The sequence below is a fragment of the Protomyctophum parallelum genome (assembly GCF_964188405.1).
Source record: "Protomyctophum parallelum genome assembly, chromosome: 20".
NCBI classification, from domain to species: Eukaryota; Metazoa; Chordata; class Actinopteri; order Myctophiformes; family Myctophidae; genus Protomyctophum; species Protomyctophum parallelum.
Window position 1 is genome coordinate 18,425,151 of NC_139718.1, and position 18,212 is coordinate 18,443,362.

Consider the following 18,212-nt stretch of genomic DNA (forward strand, 5'->3'; position numbering starts at 1 on the left):
AGAGAGAGAGAGACCGTGTTAAGGCTTGTATTAAAAGATCTTACTTGAGTAAAAGGACAAAAGTATTGGCATCAAAATGTACTTTAAGTACCAAAAGTAAAGTCGCCTACTAAGTCATTATATGGTTTGGTTTTACTTTTTTACTTAAGTAATGAGGACATGGCGAGGTTGAAAAGGGAGAAAAGGGGTTGGAGAGAGAGAGAGATATATATAGAGAGAGAGAGGAGGGGGGGGGGTAACCGCATTCATCTGTAGTTTGGGCTTTGGTTGAAGATTTGCTAAAAGTAACACACTGTGTGCTTGGATGAGCTATTTTACCTATTTGTTGTACAGTACATATTTGCATGAGCTTAAGAACCACGCGATGCTCATTTCACCAATCGACTTATATTGTAAGTCATCGATTTATATTGTAAGTTGATTGGTATAATGAGCATTAGTCCTCAACAAGTAAGCAATATTACACGAGAGGGTGTTCATTATAGTCATTAATGCACGCCTGGGATGCTGCAGGAAGGCGAGTTCCGAAAGGCAGAGCAGAAGTGCAAAAGTACAGCAAAAACACATTTGCAGTGCAGTTTAAGTACATTACTCAAGTAAATTATGCATTGTCCATCACATAGCTAGCTGAACCAAGCACAACAGTGAGAACACATGGCCAGCGGAAAATGGAATGTACTGCAACATTGCATCTCTGTTGTATTGCATCTCTGTTGTATTGCCTCCGCCAAGCCAAGCACTCCATATATACACTGTATGGAATTTTATATAATTACATTGACTGCCAAAGATATTTTGACGAGTGTCAATCCAAAGCACAGACCGCCCAGATTTTCTGCATTTTTGGCGAGACTAACAATACAAAGGATTGGGCAGGGGTCCCGATGCATTGTGTCGGGGCTGCTTCTTGGGGCGGTGGCTCTGCCGCCAGGAGGGGGGGGGGGGGGGTATCCATGGGTCTACGCTCAATGTAATGATTTGGAGCCTATGATGACTGTATTGTCTGTCTTTGTAATATATATACAGTATGTATGCATTTCCTGAATGGCCACTTATTGCCATTATGGTTCATTGTCTTGCCGTGTCGTTGTATATTCCATCTTTTTATTTACAATAGTGTTGTGCCTGAGCTGTTTTTCTTTCTTTTCTTTTCTTGTTTGTTATTATGTTCTTGTTGTGTGATGTCTGTGTTTATTGCCCTTAATCTTGTTAAAACCAATGAATATACTTTATAAAAAAAACTATACAAAGGATTAAAAATTACAAAGGATTACAAAGGGGAAAAAAATCATTTCATTGGAACCACAGACACACCTCTGTGTTTTTATTTTGTTCATACTTAAGCTAATTATTCTGTGACTAGTTGAAAGGTACGGAAGAACTCGGAACACACACAATAAGAAAAGCTACCTAGTTGGCCTGGCAGATACTGCACATCCATCAGTTTCGATTGAAACGGGCCTCCACCCTCATGGGGGCCTCCAAGCTCCGACTGACTGCCAGGCTTCATTCAACCCCCTGCCACCCTTGGCGCGCTCTCTCTCTCTCTCTCTCGCTCACTTGCTGCCTTGCTCTCTCCCATGATGTTAAGTTACACCTATTTCCTGTTAACAACCTGGGTAAAATGTGAGCATTGGGAGGTAAAGGGGAAACAATTTATAGTGAAGGGACGACAGGATGAGGAGAGGTGTTGTTGCTGCGTAATTAGAGTAATAGCTGCGCGCGATATTGAACAGTCAAAACTATTTGTATCATCAATACGTCTGTATCAACAGAATTATTATGTCATAGGTATATATGGGGAACTTGTATTTTGTCCCCTGTGTACATCATTGATGAATTTGTGTCATAGATCAGTGGTTCTTTTGAGAACTTTTGAAAACCTTATGCCTTATGCTTTAAGAGATGATGAGATATACTTCATTATCTCGACAGAGACATTGATACCGTACGTTACTGCTTGGTCCTTTATATTATAGTCATTAGTCTGTGCCTATAAGGACATTTCCCCATATAGGGACATCAGGGTTAATAAGGTTAAAGTAAAGGTGCTGGAAAACCGATCACGTCAGAAAATGCATGTCCACGAATAAATGAATAATCTTGAATAAATATTTTACCACATGAAGACTAAATCCTGCAGTATTCCACATGCATGCATTCATGATAGGTAGAGGAAAATATTGGCTTTAGCTGGGCAATGCTGTTGTTTATGAATATTGGATGAACAGAAAATCAATATTTTGGTAAACCTTTCATTGTAGTCGCATCTGACTGGAGCCAAACTTTGCACACACACACTCCCTGGATGCCAACGATGAACCTCTGCCCCACATTTTCCAGAACGGCCTGTTATAGCGCCATCATAAGGCAGCTTTTCACATGTTTAACTGCACCGATCTGCGTGAAACATTGCATGCACACTCCCTAGAGGCCAAGGACAAACCTTTGACCTGCATCTGCCTGTTATAGCGCCACCAGGAGGCTGACTTTTGTAAAAACTTTAAAAAAAAAATTACTCCTCCAGATTCTGTCCAAAAATCTCGCAAATCGTTACACAGTATCTCTACAGTCATGTGCTCAATACGGATCTGTCCGATATTTCATATTCCATCCTAATTGGCTATACTTGGCTTTCAAAGTTTGCAGGATTGGCCCGTTTTGAACAAAAAGCCTCAAATCATGAACGCAGCGTGCAATTTACGTGTAATGTTTCACGCACTTTCTTACTAGGCTGAGGAATGAATATATACCACCCTTTTCACATTGGCCTGTTATAGCACCACCAACAGGTGGATTTTTGCAAAACAAATCAAATCATCCATCAAAGGCCTATGAAGAAATACGAACATTTTCACATTGGCCAATTATAGCACCACCAGGAGGCCACAACCTGACCTGGCTTGGTGGAGACCTGTCCCCCGAGGGGCACTTTATCTAGTTTTGTTCTGTTGTGGACAGAGGTGGAAAATAACTAAGTAGCCTATATGTGTACATAACTTCTGTACTCAAGTAAATAAACATTGTTTACTCGAGTAAACTTTGAATACAGGCCATTTTAGTTAGTAACAGTATTTTTATATTGTGGCATCTGATATTATTATACTTTTTACTTGAGTATTAAGTCATCTGTGTGCTTCTTCCACCACACCGGGGATTTGGACAGAAAGCAGTGAAAGTGTTGATGAGAGGTCGGAGCAACAGTTGGTTTGATTTGATGCGTAAACTTTTACTCCCCTCTGATGAGAGCTCAATAAGTGAAAGATGAAGAATAGAGACACGAACGCACGGCTACAAATCTCCTAAATGATCCTGGGCACACGTCTGTTGTGTGAAAACTGCTGGCATTCAAACTCACATGAGGAAAACAGGTGCAACATGCTCCAGTAAGTGGCTCTTTCGGTAATGAGTTTAATAATATTTCACCTTCTTATTGACTGTAGCACATTTTTTGAATTATACTTTTTATTTGTTTACCACCTTCATCCTGGCATCACCTTTTGGGGGTCATCATTTTCCGTCACTATTTCTGAAAATAGTGGGAATATCCGATCTACAAGCTTACAACATGATGCAAAGCAACGTGCTGTGACCACGGTGAAGTTTGCAGATGACACGGTCGTGGTGGTGGGGCTGAACATTCACGCAAGGCTGAAGTGGGGAGGCGCACACAACTGTGGTGGTCACAAAGTCACGACAATGGCTATGTGGACTCAGGCGCCTCAAGAAGTTAGGCCTGAGTCCACAAACCAACCAGGGCCTTCTACAGAGGGACGACTGAGAGCCTGTTGCTGACGAGCAGCTTCACCAGCTGGTATGGGTCGCTGCACAGAAAGTGACCATAAGGTCTATGCGCACAGCCGAGCGCATCACTGGATGCCGGCTGGCCGGTTTGGAGGAGCTGTATACCCAGCGCTGCCTCAGGAAGTCCCTGAGGATCATCAAGGACCTCCACACCCCCCATAACAGTCTGTTCATGAATACTGTTACCCTCAGGGAAGAGGTACCAGAGCATCAAAGCCATGGCAGCACAAGCAGACTGACGAACAGTTTCCTCCCTCAGGGCTGTAAGACAAGTCAAAACCATGAACCTTTTCTCTAGTATTACGACCTTATATGCTGATCTATAGTTTTTAACCTTTTAGATGAGTTTAGTATTGTTATTTATGTACTGTATTTTTAATTTGTGTGTATTGTGTAGCACCCCCCCCCAACCTAGGTTTTTCACAGTGCATATGTATACATCCGTGTGACAGTAAACATCTTGAATCGTGAATGTTTGGTTGCGCGTGGTTGTCACACTCCAAACATAGCCTAAATCTCACAACGTGTCACAGATGAATGTTGGGTTGTGCGTGGTGGTCGCCACACTCCAAACATAGCCTAAATCTCACAACGCGTCACAGATGAATGTTGGGTTCTGCGTGGTGGTCGCCACACTCCAAACATAGCCTAAATCTCACAACGCGTCACAGATGAATGTTGGGTTCTGCGTGGTGGTCGCCACACTCCAAACATAGCCTAAATCTCACAACGCGTCACAGATGAATGTTGGGTTGTGCGTGGTGGTCGCCACACTCCAAACATAGCCTAAAGCTCACAACGCGTCACAGATGAATGTTGGGTTGTGCGTGGTGGTTGTCACACTCCAAACATAGCCTAAAGCTCACAACACGTCACAGATGAATGTTGGGTTGTGCGTGGTGGTCGCCACACACCAAACATCCCACACATCCCACCGTGTTACGCGTCACAGATCTTGTAGATCGGCTATTGCCGGCACGCAGCCAAGTCTAAATCAGGCATTACAGCCTGCCATTTATTTTTACTAAATCAAACGTAGATTGCGTTGATTAAAATCTTGTGATAGCCTATTTAGTCAACTAAAACCAGAAAACAATTCAGATGACTATAAAATATGACTAAAACTAAATGGAATTATATTCAAACGACTAAATCAAGCGGAGACACCCAGGCGCACACCATGAAATGTGGAAAAGTTAGAAGAGACGACAAGAAGACTGGGGGACTTTTTCTATAGACGTCACATGTCCCGCTGGCCAGACACAATCCAAGCATCTGTGGAAGCACAATGAACAAGCCTTGGCGCTGCTTGTTGTGCCTCAGTACTTTAAATAGATCAAAAGCTGTTGATTTGGTCAATTTAAAACTTTGTAACTCTGAAATTGTACCAATGCGCACTCGCAGAGTGGTATAAACATATGTGTTTGTTGAATCAACTGTTAATTAGCTGTAATATTTCAATAATAATAGCTATAATAGAGTGTTTGTTCATATATATAAATTATATATAGTCACACACACTCACGCACACACGGTTGGGACAAGTGACAGTGTAGAGCACAATCTGTGCGCGTGCGTGTGTTGGACTAAGTGTGTTAGTCAGTTGCTTTTATGAGCTTGTAGATCTGCTGTTTTCACTATTCTAGTTGTTTCTCGTTTGTTTTTAGCTTTCTGAGATGTGGTTTCTGAGATGTGGTTTCTCAGGACTAACGGTTCAGTACTAGATGAAGCAGGGCCTAAAGCATATATGGAAAATAAATTGGGCCTCTTCCTTACTTCCCTCACAGGTGTAGCCAATGATACTTTTCTCAAACTTTGGAATTTCAAGGCCCCCCAGAACTCTCAGAGTTACACGCCCGCAAGGGGTGTGTAACTCTGGAACCCTCTGACTGAGAACTTTGAGACACACTGGTGTAGAAGAGTGTTTCCAGCGAGCCAACGTGCACAACAGCAGCACTCTGACTCTGTTTGACAGAGCATTCATTAGTATCATTGGTAACACCTGTGAAGGAAGAAAGGATGCGGCTCAATTCAAGGTCTACTTGTGCGTAGAGCCTAATTAGGTTTCGAGAACCTTATCTGAAACCGAGCCATTTTGTATGGAAATAAACCCAGAACCCATGCAGAAAACACGGTTCACGGCACAATTCAATTCACTTCGTTCCTACAGTCAAAAAGAAGCACACACAGCACACACGTTTGGGAGGGAGACAAAATAATAGCGAGCGTGATAATGAGAGAGGTGGGCATGAACAGACAATTGAACACATGGATCATTGACCAACTGCACTCAATCATCAATGATAAAAAGGTCATCCTCTGATTTCCGGGAAAGATAGAGAGGAAGACGGAAAGAAAGGCCTTGATTTCCCAGAAACTGACAGTTGGCCTTCATGCTTCCCTGCACACCGTCATTAGGAAGAAGAAGACAATGAGCAAACGCACGGGGGAAAAAAAGCGGCAGGGATCTCAGGCGTTCACCCCTGCGGGACACTGAAGATATGTCACCCCGGGACCACCCACGGATCGTCTAACGTGACCTCCATTTAAAAAAAAACGTCACCCCGTGATTCGCCGGTGACATTAATATATCCGTTGCTAAGGCTTGTTGCTATGGCACGCGGCAGCAAAACCATTAACCGTCCTTTTTACATGAGAATAGACGCTAGAACTGGGTTGATTTTTTTTTTTTTACTTTTCTTTCTTCCCCGCTAACTTATAGATCTTTTTCCTTGATGCCGTTTTCAAAAAAGCTGAGAGAGAGAGAGAGAGAGAGAGAGAGAGAGAGAGAGAGAGAGAGAGAGAGAGAGAGAGAGAGAGAGAGAGAGAGAGAGAGAGAGAGAGAGAGAGAGAGAGAGCCCTTGGAAGATAGTTTCAAGGTCTGTTCACATCTGTTCCCATGACTGTAGAAGTTTGCTAATTATGGCTAGACTATAGTTTCATCTCAGGGAAAACCTGATCGAATACATACTATTTCCAATCCATTTGCTACTCGGTTGATAATGAATTCCTGCGCACACGCACACTCATGTCTATATTACTATACTTGTGGACATGTTAGGACCGATAATACGAGCGACATTTTTTTATCAATTCACTGTGAGACGAAAAAATGCAGATCTACAAGCTCACAACGCTTCCTATAACCCCAACCTCCATCGTCATCTAAACATATCTCAAAACCATTTATTTAACAATAAATCCACCAGGAAAACGTATTTCTCATATTCTACTATACTTGCAGGGACATTTGGTCCTCACAAGTATAGGGCTATAGTAATACACACACAAACACGCGCATTGTAATGCATTCCAATGGAGGTGATCCCTCCCCAAAGCCATCCTCGTGGACCAATTAGCATTGATAGGCCCTCCACTGATTGAAAGAAAGCAATTGCCATCGTCGGTCGGGCTGGGGGGATTTTCACCCCCTTGTTAGCCTCTTATCTCTCAGCCACCATGGTTAGCAAACCTATACGCTCAGGGGAGCAGCCATCATTTTAATAAGTGCCACACGGGAGGCTAATCTTGAACTGTGGGCACGAGTGAATTAATTCCTATGGCTGGACGACTCGCGGCCATTACCATTCATGTCCTGCAACAGAGGAATCTCACCAACCCACTTGATGTTGTTGGGGGGGGGTTTCTACTCAAGCCTTGCTTGATAGTGTAAGAAAAAAAAGTTTTCTGTTAAAAAGTCAGCTCTATATTCTGATGATAGTAATGATTGCAATAGTGTTTGTTCAATGGTTCCAAATGGGATGTCGGAATACTGAGCGGACGCCTTTTTCAATAATAGGGGTGTCCACGTCTCTTCTCTTTAAGAAAATGCAAATAAATGTTTAGGTGGGGTGTAAATTTCATTCAATCAGGAGACAGTACCCATTAAGTAAGGGATAATATCTGGCTAGGTGGTCATTGTCGGGAGATAACTCACCGACAGGGAGTTCAACCACAGAGGCGTGGCATGGCTACCTAACATAAATGAATACATTGACCCAAAACACAACAAAAAAAGTATTCCATAAGTTTACGCTGGCTGCGTCGGAAAACAAGGAAGTGAGTTGATCAAATAGAATCAATTTTCGGGTCCTGCTTCGTCTATTTCTTGCTCAAATGTTTTCAAAAACATTTTTGATAGCAATGTTTAGCTGTAAATGACATTGTGTGTCACTAGTGTGTGTGTGTGTGTGTGTGTGTGTGTGTGTGTGTGTGTGTGTGTGTGTGTGTTTACATGGCTGTCATGTTGGAAACAGCAGTAAATCAATCGGGGCGCAGCCGCGCAGCTGGTGCTCAGAGGGTTTGATTAGGCAGAGGTCTGTTATAGAGCGGAGCGGTCATTATGATGAGATAACTCACCACTGAATTAAGCCATTGACCAGAATCAAGCATTCTCAGCTTTATTCTCCAACATTAAATGCCATTGACAATGAATGGAGAATTTACGTCATATGTGTCGGCATTTTTGTCCTTCACAAATGAATGGAGACATGATGATGTACGATTATAATAGCGCCTACATATATACATCACTAGACCTACAATACATACAATACATTAAGAAAAATAAGTAAATAAAAAAGACTGAAGTACAGGACCAAAACAGACAATAAAATAAGGTAAAATAAAATGTAAAGGTAACAAGGTTATGTCATATTGCGTTATACAATGTTCTCAAGCAGATCGTCACTTGCCAAACAAGAATAATTAGTAATTACACTATTTAGACAGTAGTCCTACACCTGAACATCCTCCGCCGGGAATTTTTGTTTAAAGTAGTCCAGAAAAGGCTGCCAGACCTTATAGAATTTCTGGGCGGAGCCCCTGGTAGAATATTTGAGCTTTTAAGTTTTAGGTGTGCCATCACATCTCCGACCCAGCGTCGATGTGATGGGGGAGTAGCTGATTTCCAATTTGTTATGAGATGATGATGTACGATGATAAGAGCGCCCCTCACTCACTGATTGTGATTTTTTTATAGTGCTCCAGTTAAAAAATTAATCTCTTTTTGTGTCAAATTTCTTTGTGTCATCACTTTTCACTGCCTTTACTGCCGCAGAGCTTTCGCTTGGTTTTGAGGTTAGTATTCTGTGAGGTTATGGTTAGGCATAGTGTTTGTGAGGTTATGGTTATGGTTAGGCATAGTGTTTGTGAGGTTATGGTTATGGTTATGGTTAGGCATAGTGTTTGTGAGGTTATGGTTAGGCATAGTGTTTGTGAGGTTATGGTTAGGCATAGTGTTTGTGAGGTTATGGTTAGGCATAGTGTTTGTGAGGTTAGGGTAATGGTTAGGCATAGTGTTTGTGAGGTTATGGTTATGGTTAGGCATAGTGTTTGTGAGGTTATGGTTATGGTTAGGCATAGTGTTTGTGAGGTTAGGGTTATGGTTAGGCATAGTGTTTGTGAGGTTAAGGTTATGGTTAGGCATAGTGTTTGTGAGGTTATGGTTATGGTTAGGCATAGTGTTTGTGAGGTTAGGGTTATGGTTAGGCATAGTGTTTGTGAGGTTAGGGTTATGGTTAGGCATAGTGTTTGTGAGGTTATGGTTATGGTTAGGCATAGTGTTTGTGAGGTTAGGGTTATGGTTAGGCATAGTGTTTGTGAGGTTATGGTTAGGCATAGTGTTTGTGAGGTTAGGGTTATGGTTAGGCATAGTGTTTGTGAGGTTAGGGTTATGGTTAGGCATAGTGTTTGTGAGGTTATGGTTATGGTTAGGCATAGTGTTTGTGAGGTTATGGTTAGGCATAGTGTTTGTGAGGTTATGGTTATGGTTAGGCATAGTGTTTGTGAGGTTAGGGTTATGGTTAGGCATAGTGTTTGTGAGGTTATGGTTATGGTTAGGCATAGTGTTTGTGAGGTTATGGTTATGCATAGTGTTTGTGAGGTTATGGTTATGGTTAGGCATAGTGTTTGTGAGGTTATGGTTATGGTTAGGCATAGTGTTTGTGAGGTTAGGGTTATGGTTAGGCATAGTGTTTGTGAGGTTATGGTTAGGCAGTGTTTGTGAGGTTATGGTTATGGTTAGGCATAGTGTTTGTGAGGTTATGGTTAGGCATAGTGTTTGTGAGGTTATGGTTATGGTTAGGCATAGTGTTTGTGAGGTTATGGTTATGGTTAGGCATAGTGTTTGTGAGGTTATGGTTATGGTTAGGCATAGTGTTTGTGAGGTTATGGTTATGGTTAGGCATAGTGTTTGTGAGGTTATGGTTATGGTTAGGCATAGTGTTTGTGAGGTTATGGTTATGGTTAGGCATAGTGTTTGTGAGGTTAGGGTTATGGTTAGGCATAGTGTTTGTGAGGTTATGGTTATGCATAGTGTTTGTGAGGTTATGGTTATGCATAGTGTTTGTGAGGTTATGGTTAGGCATAGTGTTTGTGAGGTTAGGGTTATGGTTAGGCATAGTGTTTGTGAGGTTATGGTTAGGCAGTGTTTGTGAGGTTATGGTTATGGTTAGGCATAGTGTTTGTGAGGTTAGGGTTATGGTTAGGCATAGTGTTTGTGAGGTTATGGTTATGGTTAGGCATAGTGTTTGTGAGGTTATGGTTAGGCAGTGTTTGTGAGGTTATGGTTATGGTTAGGCATAGTGTTTGTGAGGTTATGGTTAGGCATAGTGTTTGTGAGGTTATGGTTATGGTTAGGCATAGTGTTTGTGAGGTTATGGTTATGGTTAGGCATAGTGTTTGTGAGGTTAGGGTTATGGTTAGGCATAGTGTTTGTGAGGTTATGGTTAGGCATAGTGTTTGTGAGGTTATGGTTAGGCATAGTGTTTGTGAGGTTAGGGTTATGGTTAGGCATAGTGTTTGTGAGGTTATGGTTAGGCAGTGTTTGTGAGGTTATGGTTATGGTTAGGCATAGTGTTTGTGAGGTTAGGGTTATGGTTAGGCATAGTGTTTGTGAGGTTATGGTTATGGTTAGGCATAGTGTTTGTGAGGTTATGGTTAGGCAGTGTTTGTGAGGTTATGGTTATGGTTAGGCATAGTGTTTGTGAGGTTATGGTTAGGCATAGTGTTTGTGAGGTTATGGTTATGGTTAGGCATAGTGTTTGTGAGGTTATGGTTATGGTTAGGCATAGTGTTTGTGAGGTTATGGTTATGGTTAGGCATAGTGTTTGTGAGGTTATGGTTATGGTTAGGCATAGTGTTTGTGAGGTTAGGGTTATGGTTAGGCATAGTGTTTGTGAGGTTATGGTTAGGCATAGTGTTTGTGAGGTTATGGTTAGGCATAGTGTTTGTGAGGTTAGGGTTATGGTTAGGCATAGTGTTTGTGAGGTTATGGTTAGGCAGTGTTTGTGAGGTTATGGTTATGGTTAGGCATAGTGTTTGTGAGGTTAGGGTTATGGTTAGGCATAGTGTTTGTGAGGTTATGGTTAGGCAGTGTTTGTGAGGTTATGGTTATGGTTAGGCATAGTGTTTGTGAGGTTAGGGTTATGGTTAGGCATAGTGTTTGTGAGGTTAGGGTTATGGTTAGGCATAGTGTTTGTGAGGTTAGGGTTATGGTTAGGCATAGTGTTTGTGAGGTTAGGGTTATGGTTAGGCATAGTGTTTGTGAGGTTATGGTTAGGCATAGTGTTTGTGAGGTTAGGGTTATGGTTAGGCATAGTGTTTGTGAGGTTAGGGTTATGGTTAGGCATAGTGTTTGTGAGGTTATGGTTAGGCATAGTGTTTGTGAGGTTAGGGTTATGGTTAGGCATAGTGTTTGTGAGGTTATGGTTAGGCAGTGTTTGTGAGGTTATGGTTATGGTTAGGCATAGTGTTTGTGACGTTATGGTTATGGTTAGGCATAGTGTTTGTGAGGTTAAGGTTATGGTTAGGTTTAGGCATATAACCACGCCCACCTGGGCGAAAGCTCTGCAAAAAAAGGCAGTCCCATCCTGAGCTGGAGAGACCCCTGTAATGATACCTGCCTTCCTTCTCCACCCCTGTTATACTACTTTAAGCCATTTGAAAATAGCCTATGCCTACAACTCAATGTGTTGTGGAAAAGTTTTTTATTTTTTAGAAAAGCTATTGTAAACATTTTTGAAACATTTGATACATCAAAATAGGCATGCCATGGGTTAATGTGTCTTTAATGTGTGGAAGGGTTTTTGCACAAGTAGCAACAGTGCAGACAATTCTGAAATGCATAGGCACACACACACACACACACAGCAGCATATGCATATGCTTGGCTACTGTTCTTCCTATAAGTCACCAAGGCAGCAGACAAAGAGAGAAATGCTAGCCAAGCAGAGATGCATGCGCCCGCCGCTTAAATTTTGTGCCCTGACGCCACTTTCGCCGGCACCTGGCTGTTAGGAACACTCAAACAGAACACACGTGCATGTCGCACCGTGTTTTTCGCACCACTGGTTTTAGAGCACACTCCCTTGCGTGCGTGCGTGGGTGGGTGTGTGCCGGCACTTACGGCATGTCTCGCCCTCGTCGTCGCCGTGCGGGCAGTCCGTCCTGAAGTCACACAGTTTGTCCAGGGGGATGGCGGGGCCCTGGTGACACTGGTACCAGCCCTCCAGAGTGACGCTGGGGGCTGCGGACCACTCTGGACAACAGGGGAGAGGAGAAGAGAAGACACAAGACAAGAGAAGGGTGAACACATTTTCAAAAACCCAAACCAGGACCCTTGACCACTTAAAAACCTTTTTTGTGGTTGACCGGAGTCACTCAGGGTTCGACGCTAGTGTCTATTCTGTTTTCGTTCTACACAGAAAATAGCCTATCTATGTACCAGTAAGACGCCTGGGGGTGAGAAGCGACCTCGCCCTAAAAGGTGAGGTCGCGTGCACGCATCCACCTTGTTGACAGCAGATTGCTGGGCGAGCGCTGGCGCTTTGGCATGGGGGGCATCAGCTATAGCTATAGGTTGCCTTTCACCTAGAGCTCCATATATGGAGATAACCTATAGCTCCATGTATGGAGACACCAGCGATATCCAGTGCTGACATCAGACTAGTGTAGAAACCTCATATGGAGACAAACAGCACTGGTTTGAGCTATGGTCCTTGATGTCATGATGGTATCACGATGACCTGGGGGCTTGCCCGGGGTGAGTGACGGGAATTTGAGTTAGGTGACATGACAGAGTGACGGGAATTGTTGTGAGTGACGTGACAAAAAGGCAAGGTTTCATATCTTTGGGCGCAATAAGCTTGTAGATTTCTTATTTTCTGCAAAAGCTTTCCACACTATACGGATGTTGGGGTTTAAGTGGTTAAATCCGACTTCAAAAATAACAAAAGATAGCCAATCTACAAGCTACTTTTGACAGTTTTGTTTTCATCAGGATCGGGGAACATTTTATTAGCACTTAATTAGCACACCTAATGACTGAACCTTTCAACAGAACACGATAAACATCTACTGGTACAGTAACCATTCAAATCTGTTGTTTTACTTGTGGTGAGAACCGGGACAATTTGGTTGTGAATGTTGACATTTTAGGATTGTATATTATACCGTTGCTGTTGGGCAGAAAAGTCCGATCTCCATTATTCTAACCTTTGGTGATTTTTCGAAACATAAATGCCCCACTCGATCATACTAAAGCATCACACAAACGTATCACAAGTAGCAGATCCATAGTGTTTTGAGCTTGTGGATCTGCTACTTTTGCTGATTTTGAATCCAGAAAAGTAACAGTCATTTACTTCCATAACTTTCCACCCGACAGAGACAATATACATTCGTCTGGACTTGGGACACCCAGCTAAAAACCACAGAACAATCCTTGGCCAAAACCGGGGACAAGAATAAAGTGAGAAGGACAGACCAGCAAAAAAAAAACACGAACATTGGTACTTATTCTGTAAGGAGTTGCTGATCATTCATTTCCCCCCCCCCATGTATTTCATTTTTTTCTCTTTCACCATGCTGAACCGAGCATTTACTGACTGAAGATTTGCATACTGAAAGAACATAGTACGGCAAATGCAAATACAGAGGGGAAAAAGGTTTTAGAAGTGCAAGGGGCCAGAGCCCTCTGCAAGTCGCTGTTAACTACAGTAGTACTGTACTACTGTATTGAACAGTCTTATTGAGGCTGCCTAGCTGCAGAATGTGCAGATGGTGAATTTACTGTACCGAGCAATGGTTGGAGGAAGAGAGTTCACACACAATATCATCGCTGCTGGGGGCATAAACCTCTTATCTCCATATTCTTGACACTTTCTGTGTTTTCGTAAATGAACGACCTACTTGACCACAGAACGAAAATACATCGCTTGGATGCTCCTGGGATGTATCCTCAGTGATGTATCCCAAGGTCATCGGGGTTTCGGGTCTCGCGGACATCATACCCCTCACTCGGGTGACCCAGGCGGGGTGATCAAGTCCCGACTTACGTCCCAGTAGCTACCCTCGTTCAGACCCGCTAGGGAAAGACCAGGGCCACACAATCCGTTGGAACCACTCCGGGACTACTCTGCCGGGACTGGGAGGTACAATTCTGGCATGTGGCTCTGTGGGTTGACTCCTGTCCGGGCCCCTCCTATGTCTCACTAGGTCCTGCACTCCTGCTCTCACCAGGAGTACCGCCAGGACCTGTGTGTTAGATACATATATACATAGCACACATACTACACTACTTTTGACAAATGTTGTGAAAGGCGCCTCACACAAATGCATGTAGCACGTCCGCAAGCAGATCACGCTACTTTTGCAGCTGTCAAATTTGAAACCTGAAAATACTGTACTGTATTTCTACAGCTGTTAAGTACTACATGCACGTGCGCGAGCGGCTGGCTTTTGATTCATTCACCTTGGGTTGCGGGGCGAAGGATATAGAATAAACACACTCTGTAAAACCCTACGTGACATTCTGGGCGTGTTTATCTGGTCATAAATCAGGCAGCATGGGACTGCACGAGCATGTGGCTTTGCATACTGTACACATTACCATAAGGAACACGAGCGAGAGGCCCAAACAATGGCCTAGATACAGTTGTAGGTGGCACAAGGGGGGAGAGAGTATGTCACCGGCTCTCGCGCGAGCAGAAACACACTGTTATTACTATACTTGTGAGGACATAATTGTATAGGCTGTAACTGTAAAAGTATGTTAGATGTGTCATAATGTCCATTTATCATATTCTACTATAGTGGGACATTCAGCACCCACAAGTAAAGTGATTCAAGTGCGCACGCATGCACACACCCATGAGGACACAAACACACGCTCGCACACAGACATGTACGCACACGCACACTCCACTCCACTCGATAGCATTGGTCTGAACAACTGAGATGTATCCCGGGACATTTGCATATGTATGCAAATCAGAGTGGCTGCTATCTCTGAGCTGAGGTGGTGAAAACTGACTGCAAGAGTTCATCATCCGAAACCGATCACGATAAAGAGAACACACACACACACACACACACACACACACACACACACACACACACCTTTTCTCTCTTCCATTGTCATAATAAAAAAGGAGAAGTGATTCTTATCGCACGCCATTGGCCGCATTTACTGTTATTCGCCCTTGATGTGTGTCTTTCAAAGCAAGTCATTGAGAGCAAATCATACTAACAGTTAATGTGTTAATGAGTCTATTGTAAGCTTCTCCTTATGTTGTCGTATCACTGTCAAAAAAGCTGTTACTTTTTTCTCACTATTAAAAATAAAATAGTGAAAATGGACGATCTACAAGCTCAAAACGCGTCACGAAAAGACTTCCAAAAGTTATATGTGGAGAAACAAGGTTTCCATTGGTGGGTACTATTTTTATTTTTCTTAACTTAGTAAAAGTATCCAGTAAGAATAGATTTTTTTTAAGTACATATACTTAGTTAATTTACACCAGAGAAGTAACTACGCCTTTCAAAGCCTACAGTTTTCTGCACTGGATGTCCTCTTCTTATGGCGGATAGTACTGAAGGTTAAAGCTGCAAACAAGGGGAAACTGAACCAGAACGACAGTGTGCAATCAGATTATGTATCGGCAGATTAATGCATTCATTAATTTTATGTAAAATTGCGCATCAGTAGTCCTGGGTTCGTCCCTTTGAGGTCAGTATAGCAGAGGCGCCAAAGCCTTACTATGATGAATAAATGATGCTATCATAGACACATGCTGGGAAGACAAGAGGAGAGCGAGAGAGAGACAGCCAGCCAGCCAGCCAGACAAAGAGAGAGAGAGAGAGAGAGAGAGAGAGAGAGAGAGAGAGAGAGAGAGAGAGAGAGAGTCACAGCACTATCACGTTAACGGTGTCTGCAATTATACCAGCAGCAGCTCCATCGACCCAACAACACTTTAGACTCAGCAAGCACTATATTGGAGCTGAACTTTGGGAGTGTGTCTGTCTGTCTTTCTGCTGGTTCTCCCACGCAGAGAGGAGGAGGGTACACAGCAGGGGGGCTCGGAAAGGACTACGAGTGAATGAGGCCGCCCTCCACAGCATCATATAGAACAGTGGTCCTCAACCCTTTCCGCGTCAAGGCCCATTATTTATACAGCATTTGAGCCAGCTTCTGAGACCCAAAACTTTGAATATGTTGTCGCTGGATAATATTTTGTCCACATTCTTTATCACTGGATAATATTTTGTCCACATTCTTTATCACTGGATAATATTTTGTCCACATTCTTTATTGATGTTGGTACCATGGGAGAGATAACAGGCAAATGTTGATCAAAATAACAATTCTTCTACATTCTCTAATTGTGTAGACTTCTTGTATAAATTAAGTAATGCAGATGTTAAATTAACAATAATCTACTTACTGGAGTAAAACACACACTATTGGCATCAACATTATTTGAATGCAAGCTCACAACGTGTTGCGAGCTCGTAAATCATTCTGCATGCTATTTTCAAATGGAGTGGAGGGCTGGAGTGGCTCATATCTTTTGTAATAATGATCACAATCTACAAAGTAACGTACCAACTAAACATTTTCAAATAGTAGTTGTGGAGTAAAAGTACAATATTTTCCCCTGAGAGTGGAGTAGAAGTAAAACTGAAAATTGGACGGGAACCCCTTTTGGTGTTTTCAGCATACTGTTCTACTTTAGCTATTGAAAAATAGCAGATCTACAAGCTTCTGAGCTTCTGCTATTTTTGAAAAGTCGTGAAAATGTGGCTCAAATCTTTGAATATATATTCTTTCAGAGTGAACATTTTAACTCAAATCTTTGCTTCTGGGGAGGTCCCTAGAACAACATATTTTCAGATGGGCGGCGGAGGCATATTACATATAATTTTTCGGGTCCGTGACATGAAAATAAACTGATTAGACACAGCATAGGCCACAATGTCCACTTATTCCATTGTTCATGTGTGAAACCATAAGACACATAAGGAGTCTCCATTTGGAAGTGGGAGGGTGGTAATTGTTTTTGTACTCAAGTAGCAATGCCACATGGTTAAGAAAAACACGTTTTGCATCCAAATATACTTAGTAACAGTAACAGTGGTGCAGAATGGTCATTTCACAATCACATTTCACTCGTAGTGAACTATACATGTGTTGCTTATCAAAAGCCCCGTTTCATGCATCGGCTATTTCTCAAATAATCTTGATTGCTTGTTAACAATTTATATCCATCTATGTATTAACTAGCGCCTAAAGCTTAAGAAAACCCCACAGTGGAGTAAAAAGTGCACATGTGTGCATCTTTATATGCAGTGGAGTAGAAGTATAAACTATTAAGATAAATTAAAGATACTCCAGCAAGTGCAGTACTAATACAGTACTTGTTATAGCTACTGTAACTGATAGTACTAGGGGTGTAACGATACATTTTAACAGCCATACGATACGTATCACGATACGATATTGGTTCATTATGGCGATCCGATACGATTCGATTCAGTCGATGCAACTATTTAAAATACATTGGCATTATTTTAAACTAAGTAATGAATCCCCTCTTTTTCAAAAAATTGCTAAATACCATGCACAAAAATGTAGTATTGATACAATCGATTAATTGCATAGCAAAACGATTTGATACCGAGTATTTCCATTGCAAAACGATAGGATACGATACATTGTCAATGTTGCCGTTTTCATTTCGATATACTACGATTCTTGAAATTAAAATCGACCCACATGCACACACTTCTCCTCCCCCGGTCCACTGCTATACCAGGGAGGGCACGGATAGATGTGGAGGGCCACCAAACAGTGAGTATAGCCCCATTCATATATTTTACAGAGCATATTGGCCCGAGAAAAGGACTTAAAATAATGAGCACTCCCTTTTATTACTAACCGCAGTATGTGTCTCAATATTGTGAATAGCCTCTCGCAGCTTTTTTTTTTTTTTTTTTTACTGTATTCCATCTTGAAATGAAAATGAAAAGGAAACCCTGTACGTCCAAAACCGTTCCTTTTTTATTTGTTTATTACTATTTGAAAAACAGAAAGAAAGAAAACTGAATTTTAAAACCGTGAAAATAGC

General features: G+C 42.2%; 1 protein-coding gene across 1 annotated transcript in view; it reads right to left on the reverse strand.

The window, feature by feature from the left end:
• LOC310878077 (ALK tyrosine kinase receptor-like) overlaps positions 1–18,212 on the reverse strand; it is a 147,066-nt gene that overhangs the window by 103,754 nt on the left and 25,100 nt on the right. Inside the window, exon 2 of the mRNA XM_083792180.1 lies at positions 12,212–12,343. Coding sequence (XP_083648306.1) covers positions 12,212–12,343 — 132 coding nt within the window. The remainder of the gene's footprint in view (positions 1–12,211; positions 12,344–18,212) is intronic.